Source organism: Trichomonas vaginalis, chromosome II (assembly GCF_026262505.1).
Source record: "Trichomonas vaginalis G3 chromosome II, whole genome shotgun sequence".
NCBI classification, from domain to species: Eukaryota; Parabasalia; order Trichomonadida; family Trichomonadidae; genus Trichomonas; species Trichomonas vaginalis.
In genome coordinates, this window is record NC_067204.1 from 2,433,423 (window position 1) to 2,452,537 (window position 19,115).

Below are 19,115 nucleotides of genomic sequence, written 5' to 3' on the forward strand. Positions count from 1 at the left end.
TTTTGAATTTGATGAAATATTATAACCTTTATATATAATATAAAGATGTATTATGTCTATCAACATCAAATCAATCTTATTCTAATGGATGTTACTCCATTTATGAACATGGAAACAGGAAATTCAAATCAGAATTCTAACAATCTTAGTGATTTAAGCCTTAACAATTATGAAAGTATAAAGCATATAAGCTTAAACAGTCAAATGGATGGTTATAATTAATTGATGTATATGACAACAATTTGAAATTGAAGAAATGTCAGTGAAAAATCTGCGAATGTAATGAAAACAAATAAGAAAAATGTTTACATACAATTAAGGTATTGTTTTCTCTTCTCAGTCGCCTCTTTCGAGACAGTGAGAGTGATCGGAATTGAGGGAACTTCATCGTCAAGGAAAGACGATAACAAGGAAAGTGACGATGTCGATATTTCTGAAGATTTTTGCTTCTTTGACTTGGAATCCTTAGATTTTCTTACCTTTTTCTCTCTCCACTGTATCTTAGGTGTTGGGAAAGGCAATTCACCATCAAGTAGGAGTCTGAGTTCTCCATGCGATTTGATAATTCCGTCGCGAGGAGGTCGATCTTCGATTGGCGAAGAGATTCTAGCGGCAAACAGGCCAACCTTGAGCTGGTCCTTGACTTTGTAGAACTTTGCAACGCAGTTCGGACGCAAAGAGCGTTTAATCTTTGAAACAAGTTCGGCATCTTTTCCTTTGAGACCTACAACGACATCTGTATCCTGAATATTAACAACATTCGGTGGAATACCTTCATCAGCATCAACTTCATCTGTATGAACGATAAATCCTGGTAAATCGCAAATAAAATCGTTTTCGTTGAGGGATTTCGGACTTTTTACGTAACCATCGATTTGATCTACGTAAATACCAACTTCCTGCTTCGGACTATCGTACTCTGTAACTGAAAGAGATTCGATAAATTCTGATATTGATTCACTGAAAGTAAAAGGTGTAAATGAGTATTCGAATATTTTCTGTGGACCGTAGAGCATACTGAATACGGCCGAATCTATCATTTCGTTGATGTAATCTGCGTCAACTTGAAATAGATGCACTGCAACATCGATAAATACATTCCAGAACTCTGTATTTCCAGACATAAACAGATCTATGTATTGATTAACGTATTTTCCAATGAAGTTTGCGAAATCTAATTCTGATGAATTCAAATCTTCGACGAGTGATTGTCTGAAGTTTCCATCTGGTACTGCAGATATCAACTCGAATGTATCGCAGCCTGCTGATGTCCTTATATTCTTGCTATCGTCAATTTTCGGAAGGGGCAATGAATATTTGCCAGATCCGCATTTCTTGCATTTAAAATCGGTCGGGAGGCGTCCGAACGATAATCCTTCACAAGCCTTATGGACCCAGAGTCCACATCCTGTGCATTGTATCAAAGGAATTGAATAATTCAAATTTTCGTTACAGCTGCAATCGATTCTCTTTCTCATGCAGAATGGGCATACAAATGGGTGCTTGTCATCTTCTTTTGCTATGTTAACGCATGTCAAATGCATGAAATTGTGGCACATTCTGCATTCGATCAACGTTCCTTCGTTTGCCTGGGACTTGCAAGTGCAAGTAAGGTTGTGGACGTTACCGCATGTATCCATGAACTGTATTGGCTCTGGTCGTTCGACATAATTTCTATTCGGATATGGGAAATGAGGAATTTTGTCCAACGGCTTGTCACATGTCTTTACGTCGACAGTTACAAGCTGTGGTACTGGTATGGCCTTTACCTTTCGGGCCGGTTGCTTGTTTCTTGATGATCTCTCAATTGAATAGTTTACATCTTTCTTCGGCTTTGATGGAAGCGGAACTTGTGGATACTGTTGATATTGGTAATAATATCCATTGTTCGGTAAATAATTGTATGCAGAATATTGAAATGCCCATCCGGAATTTTGAGAGGACTGTTGGTATTGGTATGAATTTGAAATAACTTGCTGCTGCATTGATTGCTGTGCCATGAGTGATTGATACACATACTGAGAGGCATATGGATCTGCCCAATTCCTCATGACATGCAAGGAGTTGATATCTTGAGTATCTGTTTTTTGAATTGGGGGAGGTACGAATGTGGTAACCTTCGGCTGGTAAGATGGCGTTACTGTTGCGTTCGGAGATATTCTTATTGTAGTCGGGGTTTCTGGTTGTGATAACACCCTCGGAGAAGAATCTAGACTTGAGGAAGATGCCATGCCTGATGATGGCTTCGAGACAAGAAGGTCCGCAGTATTGATTGTTATCATCTTTGTTTCTGGCTTATTTGATATTGTAATTGGAGTTAAGGCTTTCTCGTTCTGGTGAATGACAACGACTTTTCGCACTGCGGGTAGTTGTTTTGTGACGGTTTGGTTGTTATTCAATAGGTTGATACTACCGTGAACAAGCATAATACAATAGTAAATTTAAAATAATGAATTGAATAAAAATATACTGCCTCAATATTTTGAATGGTGCCACAATTTCATTACAATCAATTCAAAAGGGTGTCACGTTTTTGATTCAAGCTTAACAGTGCGATTCTTCAAATAGTCAAGTTCACTGAATTCACGAGATACTGCAAGGATGTGACTGCATCCAAACAGAAGAACCCATTTCTCGATGAAAAACGTCATTCTCCTGCATAATTCGTGGAAATTACAACAATTGGTCACTTTCTAGAAGGTCGGAATCATTATCTTGATGAGACTATGTAACGCACTTACATCACTTGTTACCGAAAAACATCACCGAATACGAAGAAATGATTATTATTGGGAGATATCGCATCTCTTAATGTTCATGCACCAAACATTTTCATCTTATGTCATTTGCATTATGCTTAACCCACAAAATCTCTACGATTTACTTGCCAACTTTTACAATTTCGAAGTTCAAATCGATACATTCCTAATATCGAGAGATCATAATTAACGATGGTCAATTTCCATGCAGTGACCAAAGTACATTACTTGTTCCAAATCCAAAAATTCATATACCTCCCTCTAGAAGCAAAATTTAGTTATCGCATAAAATATCTTTCCAAATATTTCTTTACTAATCTTCATGCTTACTCAGTAAAATGTTGTAGTACTACGTATATATTTTTATTTTACATATTACCCAAAGCATATACTCATATTTAGTCTGATTTTGAAAGTACGGTCATGTCAATACTATTCTTATGATAAAACTTATTATATTTAATGTTCCTTATAAGACATAAAGCATGATATAAGAAGAAGAAACCTTCAATTAGCTTGCAATTAAATTATTGAGAAATATAGTTAGACAATAGCCTTTGAAGATTGTAATAATCCCTCAAAATACAAATCATCTATTGTTGGATTGCATAACAATTGAACATTGTCTGAATACAAGTTTATCTAATTCGAGGAATCTTTTTAAAGTATAATGACTGCATGTTCAACAAGGTAACTCTGCTCATTCCCATAAGTGATCCTAGCATGCGATTGTTAGCATATCCCAATGAAGATAGGATCTTGGATTTTTGGTTGCTATTCCTGTGATTTTAAAAACAAAACCTAAATTAATTGGTGTACTATAACAGTTTGCAAATAATTTCTTTCTATACACGAGTTAATTATCCTTGATTTCATACGTTTATCAATTATATCATTTATATTACGCGTTTTATTTATGTTATTTCCTCCACAATTAACTCAATCCAATATAAAATGGCAAAAATCCAACGATTTTATTTCAATATGTTGAATTTTGGAAAAAGGATATTGAAAAGATATATTCCATACTGTGTTCAATAAAAAGATTCTATCAAAAACCTTCAGATGGTTATTCAAATTCTTTGATTGCCATTTGGTTTTATCGAAATTCATAAAAGTATTAACATTCTACTTATTAACTCAGATGTAATATAATCAAAAAGATAAAGTTTATTTTTATGTCAAAAATAATTATTATGAAGTTAATCAAAAGATATTATGATATTTCAACTATCAATTAATCACTTGTATATTGCTTTGTGTCTCAGTATTAAGAAGAAGAAGTTCTGCTGTTTTTTCTTTTTCATAAAAAACTGCAACATCAAGAGGAGACTGATCATCTTTGTCAATTATTGTCGAATCTGCACCATGAGTAAGAAGAATTTTTGCTGCTTCATAACTATCCATTTCTGCAGCATAATGAAGAGGGGTTCTTTTGTTATCATCAATTTTATTGACGTTTGCACCACGAGAAATTAGATAACTTACTGTTTGAAAAGAATTATGTTCTGCTGCAACATGAAGAGGAGTTTTTCCATTATTATCTCTCATATCAATTTCTGAATAATTCAAAACAAGAAGATCAGCGATTTTCTTAAAATCAAATATGGCTGCCATATGAAGAGCTATTCTTCCAGAATTATCTCTTATATTTGTATTTGCACGACTATAAATAAGTAATTCTGCTGTTTCCTGACAATTTCTAAATACAGCATAATGAAGAGCTGTTTTATGAGTAATATCTGATGCATTGATATCTATTCCATGCGAAATAAGTACTTCAGCAGCTTGTTTACAATTATACATTGCAGCAATATGAAGAGCAGTTGTTTATTTTTTATCTTTTGCATTTATATCAGCACCATTTTTAATAAGATATTCACAAAGGGAAGGAAGATTAAAAGCTGAAGAATAAATAAAGCATGTATTGATATCATTTGATTTATATAAATAACTTATAAAAGCTTCAAGATTGTTGTATTGTGTACATGTTAATAAATAATTTTCTAGCAAATACGGTTTTGATAAATCAAATTCTGGTAAAAACAAATTAAGAAAGTCATTGTGGTGCATGAATATTAAATCTCTCATGTGTTGCTGTTCCAATTTTTGATGTTTCAAGCATTTATTTATTATGTCGATATCTCCTCCATAAAATGACAATTGAAGACAATCAGCTGTAGTTTCTGGATCGCATTCGGCAGCACCATGGTAACAACATAATGAGATTAAAGATTGTTGAGGAAATTGATATAATTCATTATATATCATGATACTTGCATTGAAATCGTCTCTTGCAAGAAATTCTTCAAATAACTTTTTGTCATCATTCATGATAGCCCAGAAAATTGTATCCTTTTTGTGAACATCCCAAGAATAATTTTGCTCTTCATATTTTTTGAAATTTTCTTGATGCTTATCATCATAAATTATTTCATACTCTTTATATAAAAGATAATTGTAAATTTCACGAACTTCTTTCATTGGTTTTTGTATATATTCGTAATAAATTCTTTTGAAAATGTATATGTATGATTTCAAATAGCGATTTCTAAACATTGAAGCATTGTTAAGGATTATGAGAACTTTTTCTGGTGTTAAAATCTTTGTTTCGATTATTTTGTTTTTGATATCGAGAAATATTTGGTCAATTTTTTCTTCATCGAATGTATTAAGACAATAAATTGCATTCATGGTATCTATGTAACTCTTATTTATATTCATATGGTCACTAACGTTGTTCGAATTCATTTCAACAGAAAAAAAAATTATTGAATGGTTATAAACTTTGAAATAATGAGATGTTTACTATTGGGAAGGTTTCTTACATTTATCAAAAACATTTGGCTCTAAAATTCCTTTTTTCTCATTGATAGAGTTTTGCTTTCATTCAATGAAAGCATATTCACAAAACGCCCCATTTTTATAGGTGCATATTGCTATAGTCTGTTTCCTCTTATGCTCAACAGCTCTCATTTTTCTTATTTTTGTATCTGCCTCATGCAAGGGAAGAAGTTCGTCTATTTTTATTTACAATTTGTTGCATTATGAAGAACTGTATTCCCATACATATTTTTTATATTGATATTTGCTGCTAATGAAAGAAGAAATTTGGCTGTTTCTATATTATTTTTCTCTGCTGCAAAATGAAGAGTTGTCCCATATACCCTTCCATTATCAAGCCCACCTTGTGAAAGGAAATATCCCCAATGAGAGGGAATATAAATCAATGCTGATTATGTTTTCTTCAATGATCTAAATCGATCTCAAAATCGTAATCATTTGTCAACAATGTAACAAAATCAATCCTGTGTGTGATGATTGCATATTCCATGCATTTTAATTCTGGTTTTTGATGTTTCATACATTCATTCATGATATCAGGATTTCTGCCTAAAAATGAAAAAGATAGACAAGCATTAGTTGGAAATTGTTCTTAATAACTTGATACAACCAATTGCTAAGTGTTGTTAACAGCAGAATTCAAGCCATGAATAATTACAAAAATTGATGTTTAGGTAAAAGATATTACAAATAAAAAGATAGTTATTTACATACAAAAAAATATAATTACTAATATAAAAATCGATCATGAACGAAAGTTCGTAATTTTTGATCGCGAGGCCATTTAAGAGACCAGCCGTTATGCTTAAAGAACTCATCAGGTGACTTGATTTCAGCAGGAATGTAGTGTCCTAGTGTAGTTTTTTCTGATTTGGAAGATTTAGTTTGTTTTTCTGTTTCCTGAGGTTCCACAGCTTTCTTTCTCCTTCCTCTTGTCTTAGGTTTAGCTTTAGACCCTTCGTAATCCTCTGAATCCGAAGTTCCCGACTCAATTAACTTATCAACGTATTTAACCTCTTCTTCCTCTTCTTCTTCAGCTTCTTCCTGCTCTTCCTCTTCAACTACTTCCTCTGATGATGAAGATTGCTCTTCTGGACTTGATTCTGAACTTTCTGAAGGAGATTTCGGAACTATTTTTGGTTTTCTGCCTCTTCTTGGTTTTGGCTTCTGTTCCTCTTCACTTTCGCTTGCTTTTTGTTTGGATTTCTTCGATCTGGACTTAGAAGAACTTTTCGGTTTGATTTCTTCCAAAATTTTTGGTTCTGGAATGATATTTTCGTCAGTTTCTTGGTCATTTGGATCTTCTTTATCATTATTTCCGTTTTCTTCACGAGATTGAACTTCTTTTCTCATGATTTCTGGATCATAAATATCTTTGGGGAATTTGAATGGAATTTTGGCATTCTGGAGGGCCAAAAGATCTTTCTGACTCAGAAGGATGTTCAATGGCATTGATGTGACCTTTTCTCTTTGAGACATAATAAATTTTTCGTTAATTGTCGATATAAAGTCTGATTTACCCTTCTGTCTCAATAGATTAACGCATGGTTCATCCATTGTAGCTCCAAAAGCAATGAGAAGTCTCGCAATATCATAATTATCAAAATTAATTGCGACGAAAAGAGGAGTTACAGGGTTATCGAAGGGTTTTCCTCTGATTAAAACATGTTTGGATACAGTATTCATGCCGAATTTGAGGAGAATCAGGATTCTGATCAGTTCTAAGTGGCCACCAGCGATTGCCTGAAGGAAAATGTTCGGATTCTTGACTTCCCATGCTCTACATTTTGTTACGTACACTCCACAAAGGTATTGGAACAATTGCGTGTATCCTTGAGCGGCGGAGATTTCGATTGGGAACTCGAAATAGCCTGGAACGCGTTCTGAAAGGGAGGAAATTGGAACACCACTATCAATAAGTGCTCTGCATGACTCCATGAAGTTGTACATGCAGCAGAAACCTAATGGAGTTAATCCGCCTCTTTTTGTAGTGACATCACCACCTAATTCGATGCATTTCTTAGCAAATGCGTATTTGTTATGAACAAGAGCCATGGTAAATGGAGTTTTGATGTTTTCATAAGTATTTTCGGATAAATTTCTAGATTTTTTAACAACTTCATTCATTCCATCGAACTTACTTGTGATGATTTGCAGAGCGGAAGCATCTCCTTGGTTAGTTATCGCGCAAAAATCAATTGCATTGAAATTGTTTGAAACAGAGAGGATTTTGGATATAAGGTTGTGCTTGGACATGTCAAAAGCAATCGATAATGCTGTTGATGGCCAGTCAGAGTGTCTTGTATATTTCGCGATTATTTCTGGATCGGCGCCATTGTTTACAAGTATCTCTGCTGTGTTTGACTGCATCAATGAGATTGCGGCGATCAAAGGAGTTTCACCAGTTACAGGATTTACAACGTTGATATCAACTTTTCTTTGAATTAGCATATTAACGTACTTCAAATCTATCATTCTTGCAGCTACGTGTATTGGATATTCGAATTCTGGCTTATCATCTATAGCAGGCTTAACAGATAAGTTTTTAGAAATAATATTTTCCAAAACTTCTTGATTTGAGTAAGCAAATGCCAATGAAATAGGTGTAATTGGGTATTTATTGACATTTGGATCGTATGTATCGAGTACTTTCTCTAAAATTTTGTCGTATTTTTTTTCTATGCAAGAACAAATTGGATTTGGAAGGTATTGGTCCGTAATCAAAGCCTCATTCGGATCAGCACCATATTCCAGTAGTTTGTTGAAGATATGTATGTCATTTCGACGAGCTGCGTCTGATAACGCTTCTGTTGACGCTTTTACGCCTTTTTCCAGTAGAATCTCGATCATTGGATGAATGGTAATTCGACAGCAGATAGTCAAATGTTTTTCGTCACGATAACTTTCTTCCAAATCAAATCCTTGATTCATTAAGTAATATCCGACTCTTAGGTATGCATTTTCGATACAAAGAGCAATGGAGATGTCTTTGTATTCTTTTATTTGATTGTCTGTTAAAATTTTATCGATAATCCAAGTTTGGTGATATTTTATCGCAGTTTTCAAGTAAGGCTTGAGACAACTATCTTTTCCCTTTGCAATAGTAACAATTTCTTGGTTTCCACCTTTAATTGCGTCTTTTAAATACTCAGATAAATTAATCGATCCACAGTTCGAAGCAATGAATTTAAATATGTTTGCCGAGCCGTATCTTATCGCGTATTTCAAGTAGCTTCTAAGATCTTCGAGTTTCATGAGTCTTGTCGCTACAATAAATAAAGCAGTGTTATCTTGTTTAATAAACTGTATCACTTGGTCGGAATTTTCCTTTTCTTCCAACTTTATAACATTTTGTAGAGCTTTTCGTAATTCCTGAACGAAATCTTTGTAAAATTCGAAAGATGAACTTTTTTGCAATGATTCTATAAGAACATTGATGGGAGATCTTTGCCTCGGTCTCCTTTTCCATACCTTAGACGCTGTAAACAAGGCGAAAAGGAATAGATGTTTATTTTCTGCTGGAACTAATTCGACAATTTTATTGATAGTGGTGAGGCAATTCTCTTCATTAATGCTCCATATCAGGTCCTCGATGTCCATATATGGTTGGAATCGAGGTTCGACTGGTTGTTTAACAAGAGAAAAGGATTCACTCATAATAGGAAATTTAGTGGTTGTTTACTTTTCCGTGTAAACATCTCAATTGTATTCAATTTTTGTCTATAAACGGAATATTATTGAAATCGAAATATGTCATCGATCTGATTGGAGAATCAGACTATACCTAGATCTTGAAATTGTTTCTGGATTTGGTTTCTTTCCGTTCATCTACGAGTCAGTGGTCGAAAAAAAAAATATGGAAAATCATCTTATCGAAGAAATAATCTTGACTATGTTTTGTATATAATTTGATGTGGTAGTGAAACAAGATGGTTTGATTTTTACTGATGAATGTACGATTTATTCCTAATGATTTGAAAAATATTCATGAACTATAAAGATTTTTTGGATATACTATGTTCGAAAACTTATGTTAGAAAGTATATATATGATCTCTCTTAACGAAATGATGAAAATAAAAAAAATAGGGATTTCCATTAAAATATCTATTAATTTTAGGATAGATAAGTAACAAAACTGCATGTAAAGTAACAAGTAATAAAAATAACAAACAAAGAATCTCGCAAACGAGAAGAAATAAAGTATTGTATTGAAATATCAAGTTATTTCCATTATTAACATATCAGTGAAAGGTATATAATGAGTGGAAACGAAGGATTTCGTAAATAATTTTTTTGTTCGACATGAAAATTTCGAAAAAAATTCTGAAATTTCGACTCTAAAATGATGTATTCTATCATCTCTTTGTAATTCCAATTGAATCTGGATTACAAAAAATCCGTTATCAAAAAAATTTGATAACTTTACAAATTTTCCTTACAACAGAGAACCGAGTAGTCTTCCTCTAGGTTTTTGATGAGAAGCTTCAGGTAGATTTGCCATATCTTGGTTTTGGAACATTTCTGCTTGTTGCTCAATTTTTCTATTTGGAATTCTCGGAGCTGGAATTTGCTGAATTCCGTTTGTGCTGTCAATTTGTGGTATATTGTTTTGTGGCTGGAACGCTCGCTTCCTTTCTGGTACATTTGTCGGAATTGATTTATCTGAATTCAAAATATTATTAGCAATAGGTGCTAAACTCGTCAAATTTCCAAGCAATCTACCTTGGAACTTTGGCTTGTGGGGAGAAGGAATCTTTAGATCTGTTTCTGGTCTTTGGATTGAAACTTTGACAGGTATTTCTTCTTGTTGACTTGGAGTTGCAATATCTGGTGGTAACTCCCTTTGTTCAGGTTTAACTTTTGGCTTTTCGGATGTTATCATCAATGCTGCGGCATTTAAATGCTTTTTCGTTTTCTTTTCGTTGTAAATATTCGCAGGTGGCTGATTAACCTGTTGAGGAGGTGGTCTATTAGGAACAACGTTGTTTTCTTCTTCTGGTTCAATGTCCTCAAGCTCAATAATCTGTTTTGGAGCTGGCTCTGGCCGACTCTGGTAGCTAAAGAACATCATTTTTGAAATTTTTTTACATCTGTTTACATATCGATCAAAATACTAAAATTAAATTCTTGAAAATAGATCTATTGAACATATAGACTCTATTTTATATCTTTATAAGCCAATTTTAAAAGGATAATAATTTTGAATTTTTAATTATAGAGAATTTGAGATTTATTTCACAAAAATATTATTAAATAACTAAAATAAATATAAGTGAATGATATGATTTTTTCCAAATTTTTTTCAAAATTTATTTTTTGATAATAATTTTCTTAAATTTGAATTTTATTTTAAAATTTTTTCAAAAATTTTGGAAATTACGACTCAATCAATTCTGTTCCAAAATCTGTTTTATGATTTGATTAACACTTTTCTTCATACAAAATTAGATATTAAGATTTTTCAGTGATATCTTCATGACTACAATGGATTCAACCAAATTGAAACAAAAATATATTTTAACCATGTATGTGCAAATAAGTTATTCGAATAATTCATATGAAATCAGAGAAATTATAGATATTGTTTCTCATTTTCTGGAGTTAGGCTACAAAATACACTTTAGAAATAGTAACAACCAATCAAACAGATGATTTATTAATCAGATAATAAAAGAAAGTAATAATTTTTTGTTGAATAGTTCACAAAGTTAAGGGTGCACACGAGAGGATCATGTAAACTTCAGAATTTAGAACCTTATTTTTAGGCATTATCTTGGCTACCTATTTAGGCTCGAAAAGCAAAAAATATCAAAAAATACAACTTGACTCCATTCTGACCCTTTCATGGAGGTAGTTTTTATCCGCTAGTATTTTCCCTTTGAATCTCTTTACAATTCGAAATCAAATTCAAAACTCAGTAGAAGAAAGGAAGAATCGACTTACTACGGTTGTAATACGAATAAATACATATATTTAATTATTTTTATTTACATAATAATTGTTTGAAGCTCATATTCCATCAAATTTTTAAATAAAAACATTAAAATGTTGAAAATGTTCATATATTTTAATAGGGTTTTGGCACTTTATTGAGGAATTACTACATACATAGTCGAACTGAACTTGATATTTTGAAATTTAAATTATTTATCAAAATTAAAATTTAACTTGAAATTTATAATTATTTAGTCATATTTTGCATAATTCTAAGTAAATTTTGTAAAAAATCAAGAAAGAAAAATTTTAACGTGCTTTATTTTTCTTTTTTATAATAATACATATTATTATATAATTAACATATTCATAATGTTTCACCCTTTCAAAAATATAATCCTCCTCCTCTCAAATAAACGTACATACGGGTGGCCTCTTTTTTCAAAAAATTAAAATTTGAAATTTTGGGCTCAAATATTAGAGATTTTTTCAACCTTCAACGATATATGTTGTCTATATCAGACCTCCTTTCTTTTTGATACTTAACATTGTTCCTAAATCTTAGCCGTTAAGGCTCTTCTGAAAATATTTTTTTTTCGAAAAAATTCGAAAAAAATTCTTAAAATTCAAAAATCCCTTAATTCCTGAGGATTTTGGAAAAAAGTTTTTACATGAACATCTGTATATTATATGAAGTATATTGATAAGGTAAAAATCAAATTTTATTGCATATTCATCGAGAAAATAAACTAACGAATCCCTCAAAATTGAGAGGGTAATCCTCCTCCTCTCAAATAAACGTACATACGGGTGCACCCTTAAGGAAGGTTTCAGCTGAATTACTGTTGATACGAAAGATCCAGCTGCAACAGATTGAATAATCTTGAAGGCATCGATGGAGGCGTTCCACATCTGATTGATCTTCAGGTCCATGTATAAGTTTATCGACATATTTATGATTAATAAGCAAATTGCCATATATACAAAGAGATTCTGGGTCAAATGAGAACATGTGAACGAGGATTCCCATTTATTGCCAGATCTGGATACAAGCGCATACGCAAAATTGGTATTCTGGCTTTCTGTGTTGTAATTTGTGATTTGGCAAAATTTATTATAAGGAGAACTCAATTGTCCAGCGGTTCCGTACTGCTTGAACAATCCTGTTAACGTTATATATGACGATGCAACCTGGTTTGTTAAGGAAATTAAGTGGTCGGTGTTATCATTGATGATTTCGTTCCAAAACATACCCAGAGTGTTGGAATAGTCACTCAAGGCCTTGTTTGCACGTATAGTTAAGAACGTTGGCCTTACGCAATTTTCAAATGCGCAAATTCTGGTTTCTCTTATCCAATCTACGGTTTTCCTTTCAAGCATTGCGTTGAGAGCAACTTTCATTCGCTCCTCGTTGCCGTATTCCTTTGATTGGAGGAAGATAATTTCATTAAATACGAAAGATGAAGGATTTCTCAACGCCAAGTAATCTAGGATCTCGTTTGGGATGTCTATTTGCGAACTCGCCGCTGTCATGATGTTCTCGAGTGTAAACATCGAGTGTTTGTCGAATTTCGAGAAATCATGAGTTTGAATAACTTCTCTAAAAGGGAGTAAATTGTATTCCTTGGTGAAATACGATATCAGCAGGCTCAGGAGGAACCCGATATTGAACGCGATGATGTAAATTGAGACGTACGTCTCTCCATCCAAATCAAAAATCAAAATTATCAAATTGAGGAGGCTGAAAACGATGCAGGACAGTGTATAACTCATCAACATCCTCGGAGATGATAGTCTGAACTGTTGAGTTATGTAAACAATCGACAATATAAGCATAATAAGATTAATCACTAAAATTGCGATTCTATTCGTAATATAGAAGTTAAAGATCGGAATTGTGAGTAAAATTATTGAATAGGAAAACCGAAAAATGATCGTTTTCGAATTATAAATTGAATCTTTTTTTGGGATGCCGTATTGTACGAAATACTCGATATATGTTGACACGTATGAGCAAAGGATGACAAATATCGATAGAATTAACATCCCGTAATGACTTGTGAATTCATTTGAAAATGCATACGTAACACCTGAGTAACACGCGGGAACTAATAATACATGGAGTCCTACGATGCAAATGCCGAGTGGATATACGTTATCCAGTTGATAATCTGTTGAATATTTCAAAAATATAAATAAAGTTGAAATGATAATTAAGTAAGTAACAACGAATACTAGAAGAGATATGACCAAATAATCTAAATGAGTTGTCGTAGTTATGCCAGGAGTAAAAAAAAGGACTGTATCGTGAACTTTGTTAGATTTCCAGCTGAGCTTCGATGAGTTGAACAAGTACATGAAATTCAACTGTAGTCCAAAGAGGAGATGACCTATAAATATTAAAACATTTAAAGTTTTCATTTTATCCCCAATGGAATAGAGTAATGTATGAAATGACTGAAACCTATCTTGTTTGCCAATTGGTCCGATGAGATCTGATAAGGTTTTAGGCATTTAAAACTATTATAAAAAAATTTCAACAGATATAAAAAAAATCTTAAATTTCAGGGGGTAAAAAATATATTCTTCTCAAAAAGTCACCCCCTAAAATATATTATACGGTATTGGATCTGATTTTGTTTTTGATGTATTTATATTTGTCTTTTGATGTATTTTCAAAATAATGAGTTAAATATATTTTATGTTTCGAAATTTGATTTGGTCTTTTTTTGTTTTTTGAGAAATGGAGTTGTTTGCAATGGTCTTAGACTAACCTGCGCGAATGAACCTATGTTGTGTTTGATTTCTTTGTTTTTGCTGAATGTATTAAGAAATTTTTAAATTTCATGAATTCTACATGTAAATGAATCTTTTGTAATGATTTGCTTCGAGAATTATGAAGAAATTTGTGTTGTTTGTCGAAATAATATAAATTAAATAAAATTTCAATTCCAGCCTTAATTACAAAAGAAACCCATGATCAAATCTGATTTTGGCATAGCAAAAGAGTACAAATGAGTCATTCAAAGTAATTAAGCTTGAGTTCGATACAATGATTCCGAATATTTCAAGACGTTCAAGAATTTTGATAATATGGTTTGAATCATGTTCCAGTGAGAAATAATGCTTACATGAAATTGGCTTTCAGATAAAAGAGAGTTTGTTCAATCCGATCGCCAATATTTAAAATGAAGAAAAATTATTTGAACTTGTTGAACAATTTGTGTTCCTTTAAGCTTATAAATACTATATTAAAGCTTATTGCGCTTGCAATAGCATTTTGTAAAGTTGAGTTCACAAATTTTCAAGATTTGTGAAGATGTATTCAAATTATGATTTACAATAAAATATTTTTATGTATACTATTGATGATACTTTGAATTATAACAAAAAAAATTTTCACAGGTAAATTTTGAAGAAAATATCGGTCAAAATAAAACTTATGTATTTAGTCAATAAATATTAAGCAACAAATTTTTCAAAGCTCAAAAAAAATTTTTTTTTGTTCTCACTTCTCATAACTCTTAAGTTTAATACTTCAATATTCATGAACTAGACTAGATGGATAATGAAATATGATCAAAATGAATCAAAATAATTGCAAATTTATAAAGCTTATTTTATCAATACTAAGTTATAAAGAAATTAATTAACCTGAGCGATGAATGCTTCTGTTGCAACACCGCATTGGTTATGTTTGTCTCTTGCCATACGAATGTAACCTTTTTCGCCCCACATTTCGCCCCATGAATTGCGAACAATCCAATATTTAGCGCCATTCTCAACACCATAACCAACGCAACCAACAGCATGATCTAAGTTCATTGAGCTGCACTTTGGATCATCATAAATTCCTGACTGGTACATCATGAAGGAATAAAGTGAAGCATCAATTGCAATACTTGCTGGACCTAAGTTTGCAATCTTCTCTGCTAAATCGTTTTCATCACAATCGGCAACTTCGACGTATCCTTTAACTTGTGGTGGAGCGGCCTTCTTCTTGTTCCATTTGCAAGTTCCTTCCTGAGATGTATATGGGTAATCTACTTCTAGCATTGTCTTGCCTCCTTGTTCATCAATCATCCAATCCCATGCATCAGCTGGAAAACCACCATTGCATCCAGCTGCACTACTGCAGCAGTCAACAAGGTTTTGTTCTGATAATATATAGGCGGCATTATGTTTAACAGCCCAATTTGACTCTAATCCAAAGATTGTAGAGAAAGCCCAGCAAGAACCACAGTCATTTTGGTCTTTGACTGGACCAATAACTCCTGGGTGATCTCTCCAATCGAATGAATCTGGATGTGAGCCTGCGTTTTTCTCGTTAATAATGGAATACTTATGATTCCTTCCAGAATTCTTGTAACCAAGCAACGAATGGTATTCACTTGGTGTTAAATGTGATAATCTGTTCATTGCAAGAATGAAATGGGAATTTCCGGCGTTATGTTGTTGAACATATCTTTTATTTGATAACCAAACACCTAACCTGAAATGATATTCATCACCAGTGAACATCATGCTGTTTTCACGCATCCAGCCGACGAAACTTTTTTCCTCGTGAGCAGCAATCATAAAATAAAGTTAACTCCTCCTCTCAATTTTCTGAGAAAATTTGTGAGATAATTTGACAACGGACTTATAAAATGACAAATAATTTTTGCGAGTATGGAACGTAAGGACAAAACCTTTTTAGTCCAATAAATATTATTGGAATATTGGACCCCTCCAAGAAGAAATTGGAACCAAATTTCAAAAATGGAAAATTGAAATAATCAATTCCACAAAATTTATCCAATTAAATATAATTTGCATGTCCTATGTTACCTGATATGCATGATTTTTTACATACGAAATATTAGTTTTACAATTTGACAAGTTTATTTGTCAATTTGTCAATGTTTTGGATTTTGTTTCTGGCTGATCGCCAAATAACCACAGACTGGAGTCAATTCGCATCTGAAGATATGCTTGTTTCGGCTTGCGAAGTATGCGATTTGGTTGTAGATAAATTCAGAAAAGGAGAAATAAATGATCTTCTTCCTCAAAATAATACAGAATGCGCAGACAGTTCAACTACAAATCCATATTGTGGACTTATTAAAAATATAACATCAGATATTAACGCTACTTTCAAAAATAAAATCCCAAGAAATGCTTGCGAGATCATTTCACCCTGTGTTTCATTTTCTCAAAAAGAATTTACTGGAGAATTATGTTATCCGTGCAGATTTTTATATCATTTCTCAATTATGGTCAATGTTACTGACAAAGTGCAATTTATTAAAAGATTTTGCACCACAACACGCTCTACGTTTGCTGCATTATGTTCTCGAATTGAATCCGATAATACTGGAAAGTTCTGGAATAATCTCCAAAAATCTAAAAATTCTCTTCAACAATGTTATCCATTCTGCCGTAAAGCAGAAGATAGACAAGCTAGAATGAAGAGATCTCATAGATTTGACAGAGAATTATAATTTTCTATAATTGAAATAAAAACTGTACTTTATATGACTAATTTATGTTTTTATTTATATGAGTGTATGTTTAACTCTTTCACCTTAAGAATAAGCCCTAAAGAATGTTAGTCATTTAGCAAATTGTAGATAAAAAAAAAATTTGATGAAATGTATCTGAATTCCCTTACAATTATTCTGATATCGAAAGGCAATCATTATATGCAAATAAACACTATATATCTTCAAGTAAGTTAGTGCTAATAAAAATTAATGAAATTGAAATTCTAAAATAACTAAAAATAGGTATGAATATAATGTAATTCACTACAAAAGGAAACAATATTTATTTTACAAACAAATATTACATATAATCGTTATTGGTAGAGATCCAGTTCATCAACCATATTAAAATTATCGAGAAGGGGATCTGAATCCGAAGCGTAATATCTAGATTCTTCATCGTATTCATCAAAGTCTGAGCTATATAAACTCATATCTCTCATGTCATCATTTGGAGATATTACTTCATTTCTAGCAAGAATGCCTGTCTTGTGTTCGAATAATGGGTAATAATAAAATTGATTTTCTTCAATTTTATTTTCATCATTACAAAGAGCAAAATTCTTGCGCTTTTCATTAATAGAAAGGAATGCATCATACTTGGAAGAGTAAATACTTCTCTTAAAGATTTTCCAATTCTGATTTTTCTTTTTGGTATTTGAACTTGACATAATTATATCAATGGAACCATTATCATTAACTGTTTTGATGACAGTGTCAGATTCTGCGCAGGAATAAAATGAGTAATTATGATTCGGAAAATAATACCAAAACTGATTTGGATCTTCATCAAGTTTAAATGGTGTGAATGTTAACTTTCTGGCATTATCATAGGCTGATAAGACAGGTCCCAGCGTTAATGCATATTCTTCAGCTGCAATTGAAAATAAAATTGCACATGGTATTTCGGGTATTGGATATGGAATACAGTAATTGGAAATGTCAATTGTGTGTATCTCCATTGTTATATCATCTGGTATATTTGAAGATAATATGAAAGGATCGTCTGGATCTTCCGTAGGAATTATGAATTTTTCGAGATTTTTGTTTGCTATAAAGCCCGAGTAAAATGAAAACGTTTGATTAACGTTCTTACCATAGTCAATTTCGGCTATTGCCAGCTTACTGTGTTGGTCATCGACCTTTTCTTCAATAAAGCTAACAAATGGGTAAAAAAGAGAAACGAACCTTTGAGATTCTGCATTGTAAACCCAAATCTGAGTTAGATCCTCTCTATTTGGTGATTTCGCTACAATCGTATACTTATTTTCGTCGGGAGCCCCAGTCTCCTCAATCGAAATTGCCATGTCATTTCCTTTCTTCTTAAAACAAAGCCAGTAACTATTCGTACTGAATGATTCTCCCATAGAATTGATTTTATATTTTTATTTTATCGTTCTGCCGTCATTTCAAATTGGCATATTCAATTCAACGTTGCAAGGTTTTAAGAATTTCCAAAATGGCAAATTTAAATGTTTTTATGATTTTTGTTGATGGTGTTGAAAAAGTGTCATTATAATAAAATAAACAAAAAAATATTAAGGGCGCACCCGTATGTACGTTTATTTGAGAGGAGGAGGATTACCCTCTCAATTTTGAGGGATTCGTTAGTTTATTTTCTCGATGAATATGCAATAAAATTTGATTTTTACCTTATCAATATACTTCATATAATATACAGATGTTCATGTAAAAACTTTTTTCCAAAATCCTCAGGAATTAAGGGATTTTTGAATTTTAAGAATTTTTTTCGAATTTTTTCGAAAAAAAAATATTTTCAGAAGAGCCTTAACGGCTAAGATTTAGGAACAATGTTAAGTATCAAAAAGAAAGGAGGTCTGATATAGACAACATATATCGTTGAAGGTTGAAAAAATCTCTAATATTTGAGCCCAAAATTTCAAATTTTAATTTTTTGAAAAAAGAGGCCACCCGTATGTACGTTTATTTGAGAGGAGGAGGATTATATTTTTGAAAGGGTGAAACATTATGAATATGTTAATTATATAATAATATGTATTATTATAAAAAAGAAAAATAAAGCACGTTAA

At 32.3% G+C, this 19,115-nt stretch overlaps 8 protein-coding genes across 8 annotated transcripts, besides 1 other annotated feature; 1 reads left to right on the forward strand and 7 right to left on the reverse strand.

Moving 5' to 3' along the window:
- Nucleotides 1–284: 284 nt before the first annotated feature.
- On the reverse strand, nt 285–2,434 carry TVAGG3_0472060 (chromosome organization; the record flags this gene model as incomplete). The annotated part of the gene is made up of 1 exon (XM_001320960.1): nt 306–2,426. One exon carries the CDS (start codon nt 2,424–2,426, stop codon nt 306–308), a length of 2,121 nt encoding a protein of 706 aa, XP_001320995.1.
- A 1,558-nt stretch (nt 2,435–3,992) lies between these two features.
- On the reverse strand, nt 3,993–4,565 carry TVAGG3_0472070 (Ankyrin repeat family; the record flags this gene model as incomplete). The annotated part of the gene is made up of 1 exon (XM_001320959.1): nt 3,993–4,565. The coding sequence occupies one exon, from the start codon at nt 4,563–4,565 to the stop codon at nt 3,993–3,995; it is 573 nt and encodes a 190-aa protein (XP_001320994.1).
- Nucleotides 4,566–4,589: 24 nt separating this feature from the next.
- On the reverse strand, nt 4,590–5,453 carry TVAGG3_0472080 (protein of unknown function (DUF3447); the record flags this gene model as incomplete). The annotated part of the gene is made up of 1 exon (XM_001320958.1): nt 4,590–5,453. One exon carries the CDS (start codon nt 5,451–5,453, stop codon nt 4,590–4,592), a length of 864 nt encoding a protein of 287 aa, XP_001320993.1.
- An 843-nt stretch (nt 5,454–6,296) lies between these two features.
- Nucleotides 6,297–9,454, reverse strand: TVAGG3_0472090 (spectrin binding; the record flags this gene model as incomplete). Its single annotated transcript, XM_001320957.1, has 1 exon — nt 6,333–9,260. One exon carries the CDS (start codon nt 9,258–9,260, stop codon nt 6,333–6,335), a length of 2,928 nt encoding a protein of 975 aa, XP_001320992.1.
- A 116-nt stretch (nt 9,455–9,570) lies between these two features.
- Nucleotides 9,571–10,913, reverse strand: TVAGG3_0472100 (uncharacterized protein; the record flags this gene model as incomplete). Its single annotated transcript, XM_001320956.1, has 1 exon — nt 10,041–10,676. One exon carries the CDS (start codon nt 10,674–10,676, stop codon nt 10,041–10,043), a length of 636 nt encoding a protein of 211 aa, XP_001320991.1.
- Nucleotides 10,914–11,317: 404 nt separating this feature from the next.
- Nucleotides 11,318–12,357: a mobile genetic element.
- Nucleotides 12,358–15,129: 2,772 nt separating this feature from the next.
- On the reverse strand, nt 15,130–16,207 carry TVAGG3_0472120 (cysteine-type peptidase protein; the record flags this gene model as incomplete). The annotated part of the gene is made up of 1 exon (XM_001324347.1): nt 15,185–16,117. One exon carries the CDS (start codon nt 16,115–16,117, stop codon nt 15,185–15,187), a length of 933 nt encoding a protein of 310 aa, XP_001324382.1.
- A 153-nt stretch (nt 16,208–16,360) lies between these two features.
- TVAGG3_0472130 (uncharacterized protein) lies at nt 16,361–17,063 on the forward strand (the record flags this gene model as incomplete). The annotated part of the gene is made up of 1 exon (XM_001324348.1): nt 16,441–17,022. One exon carries the CDS (start codon nt 16,441–16,443, stop codon nt 17,020–17,022), a length of 582 nt encoding a protein of 193 aa, XP_001324383.1.
- Nucleotides 17,064–17,378: 315 nt separating this feature from the next.
- On the reverse strand, nt 17,379–18,436 carry TVAGG3_0472140 (Ricin B-like lectins family; the record flags this gene model as incomplete). Its single annotated transcript, XM_051235526.1, has 1 exon — nt 17,379–18,431. The coding sequence occupies one exon, from the start codon at nt 18,429–18,431 to the stop codon at nt 17,379–17,381; it is 1,053 nt and encodes a 350-aa protein (XP_051093350.1).
- Between the last annotated feature and the right edge of the window lie 679 nt (nt 18,437–19,115).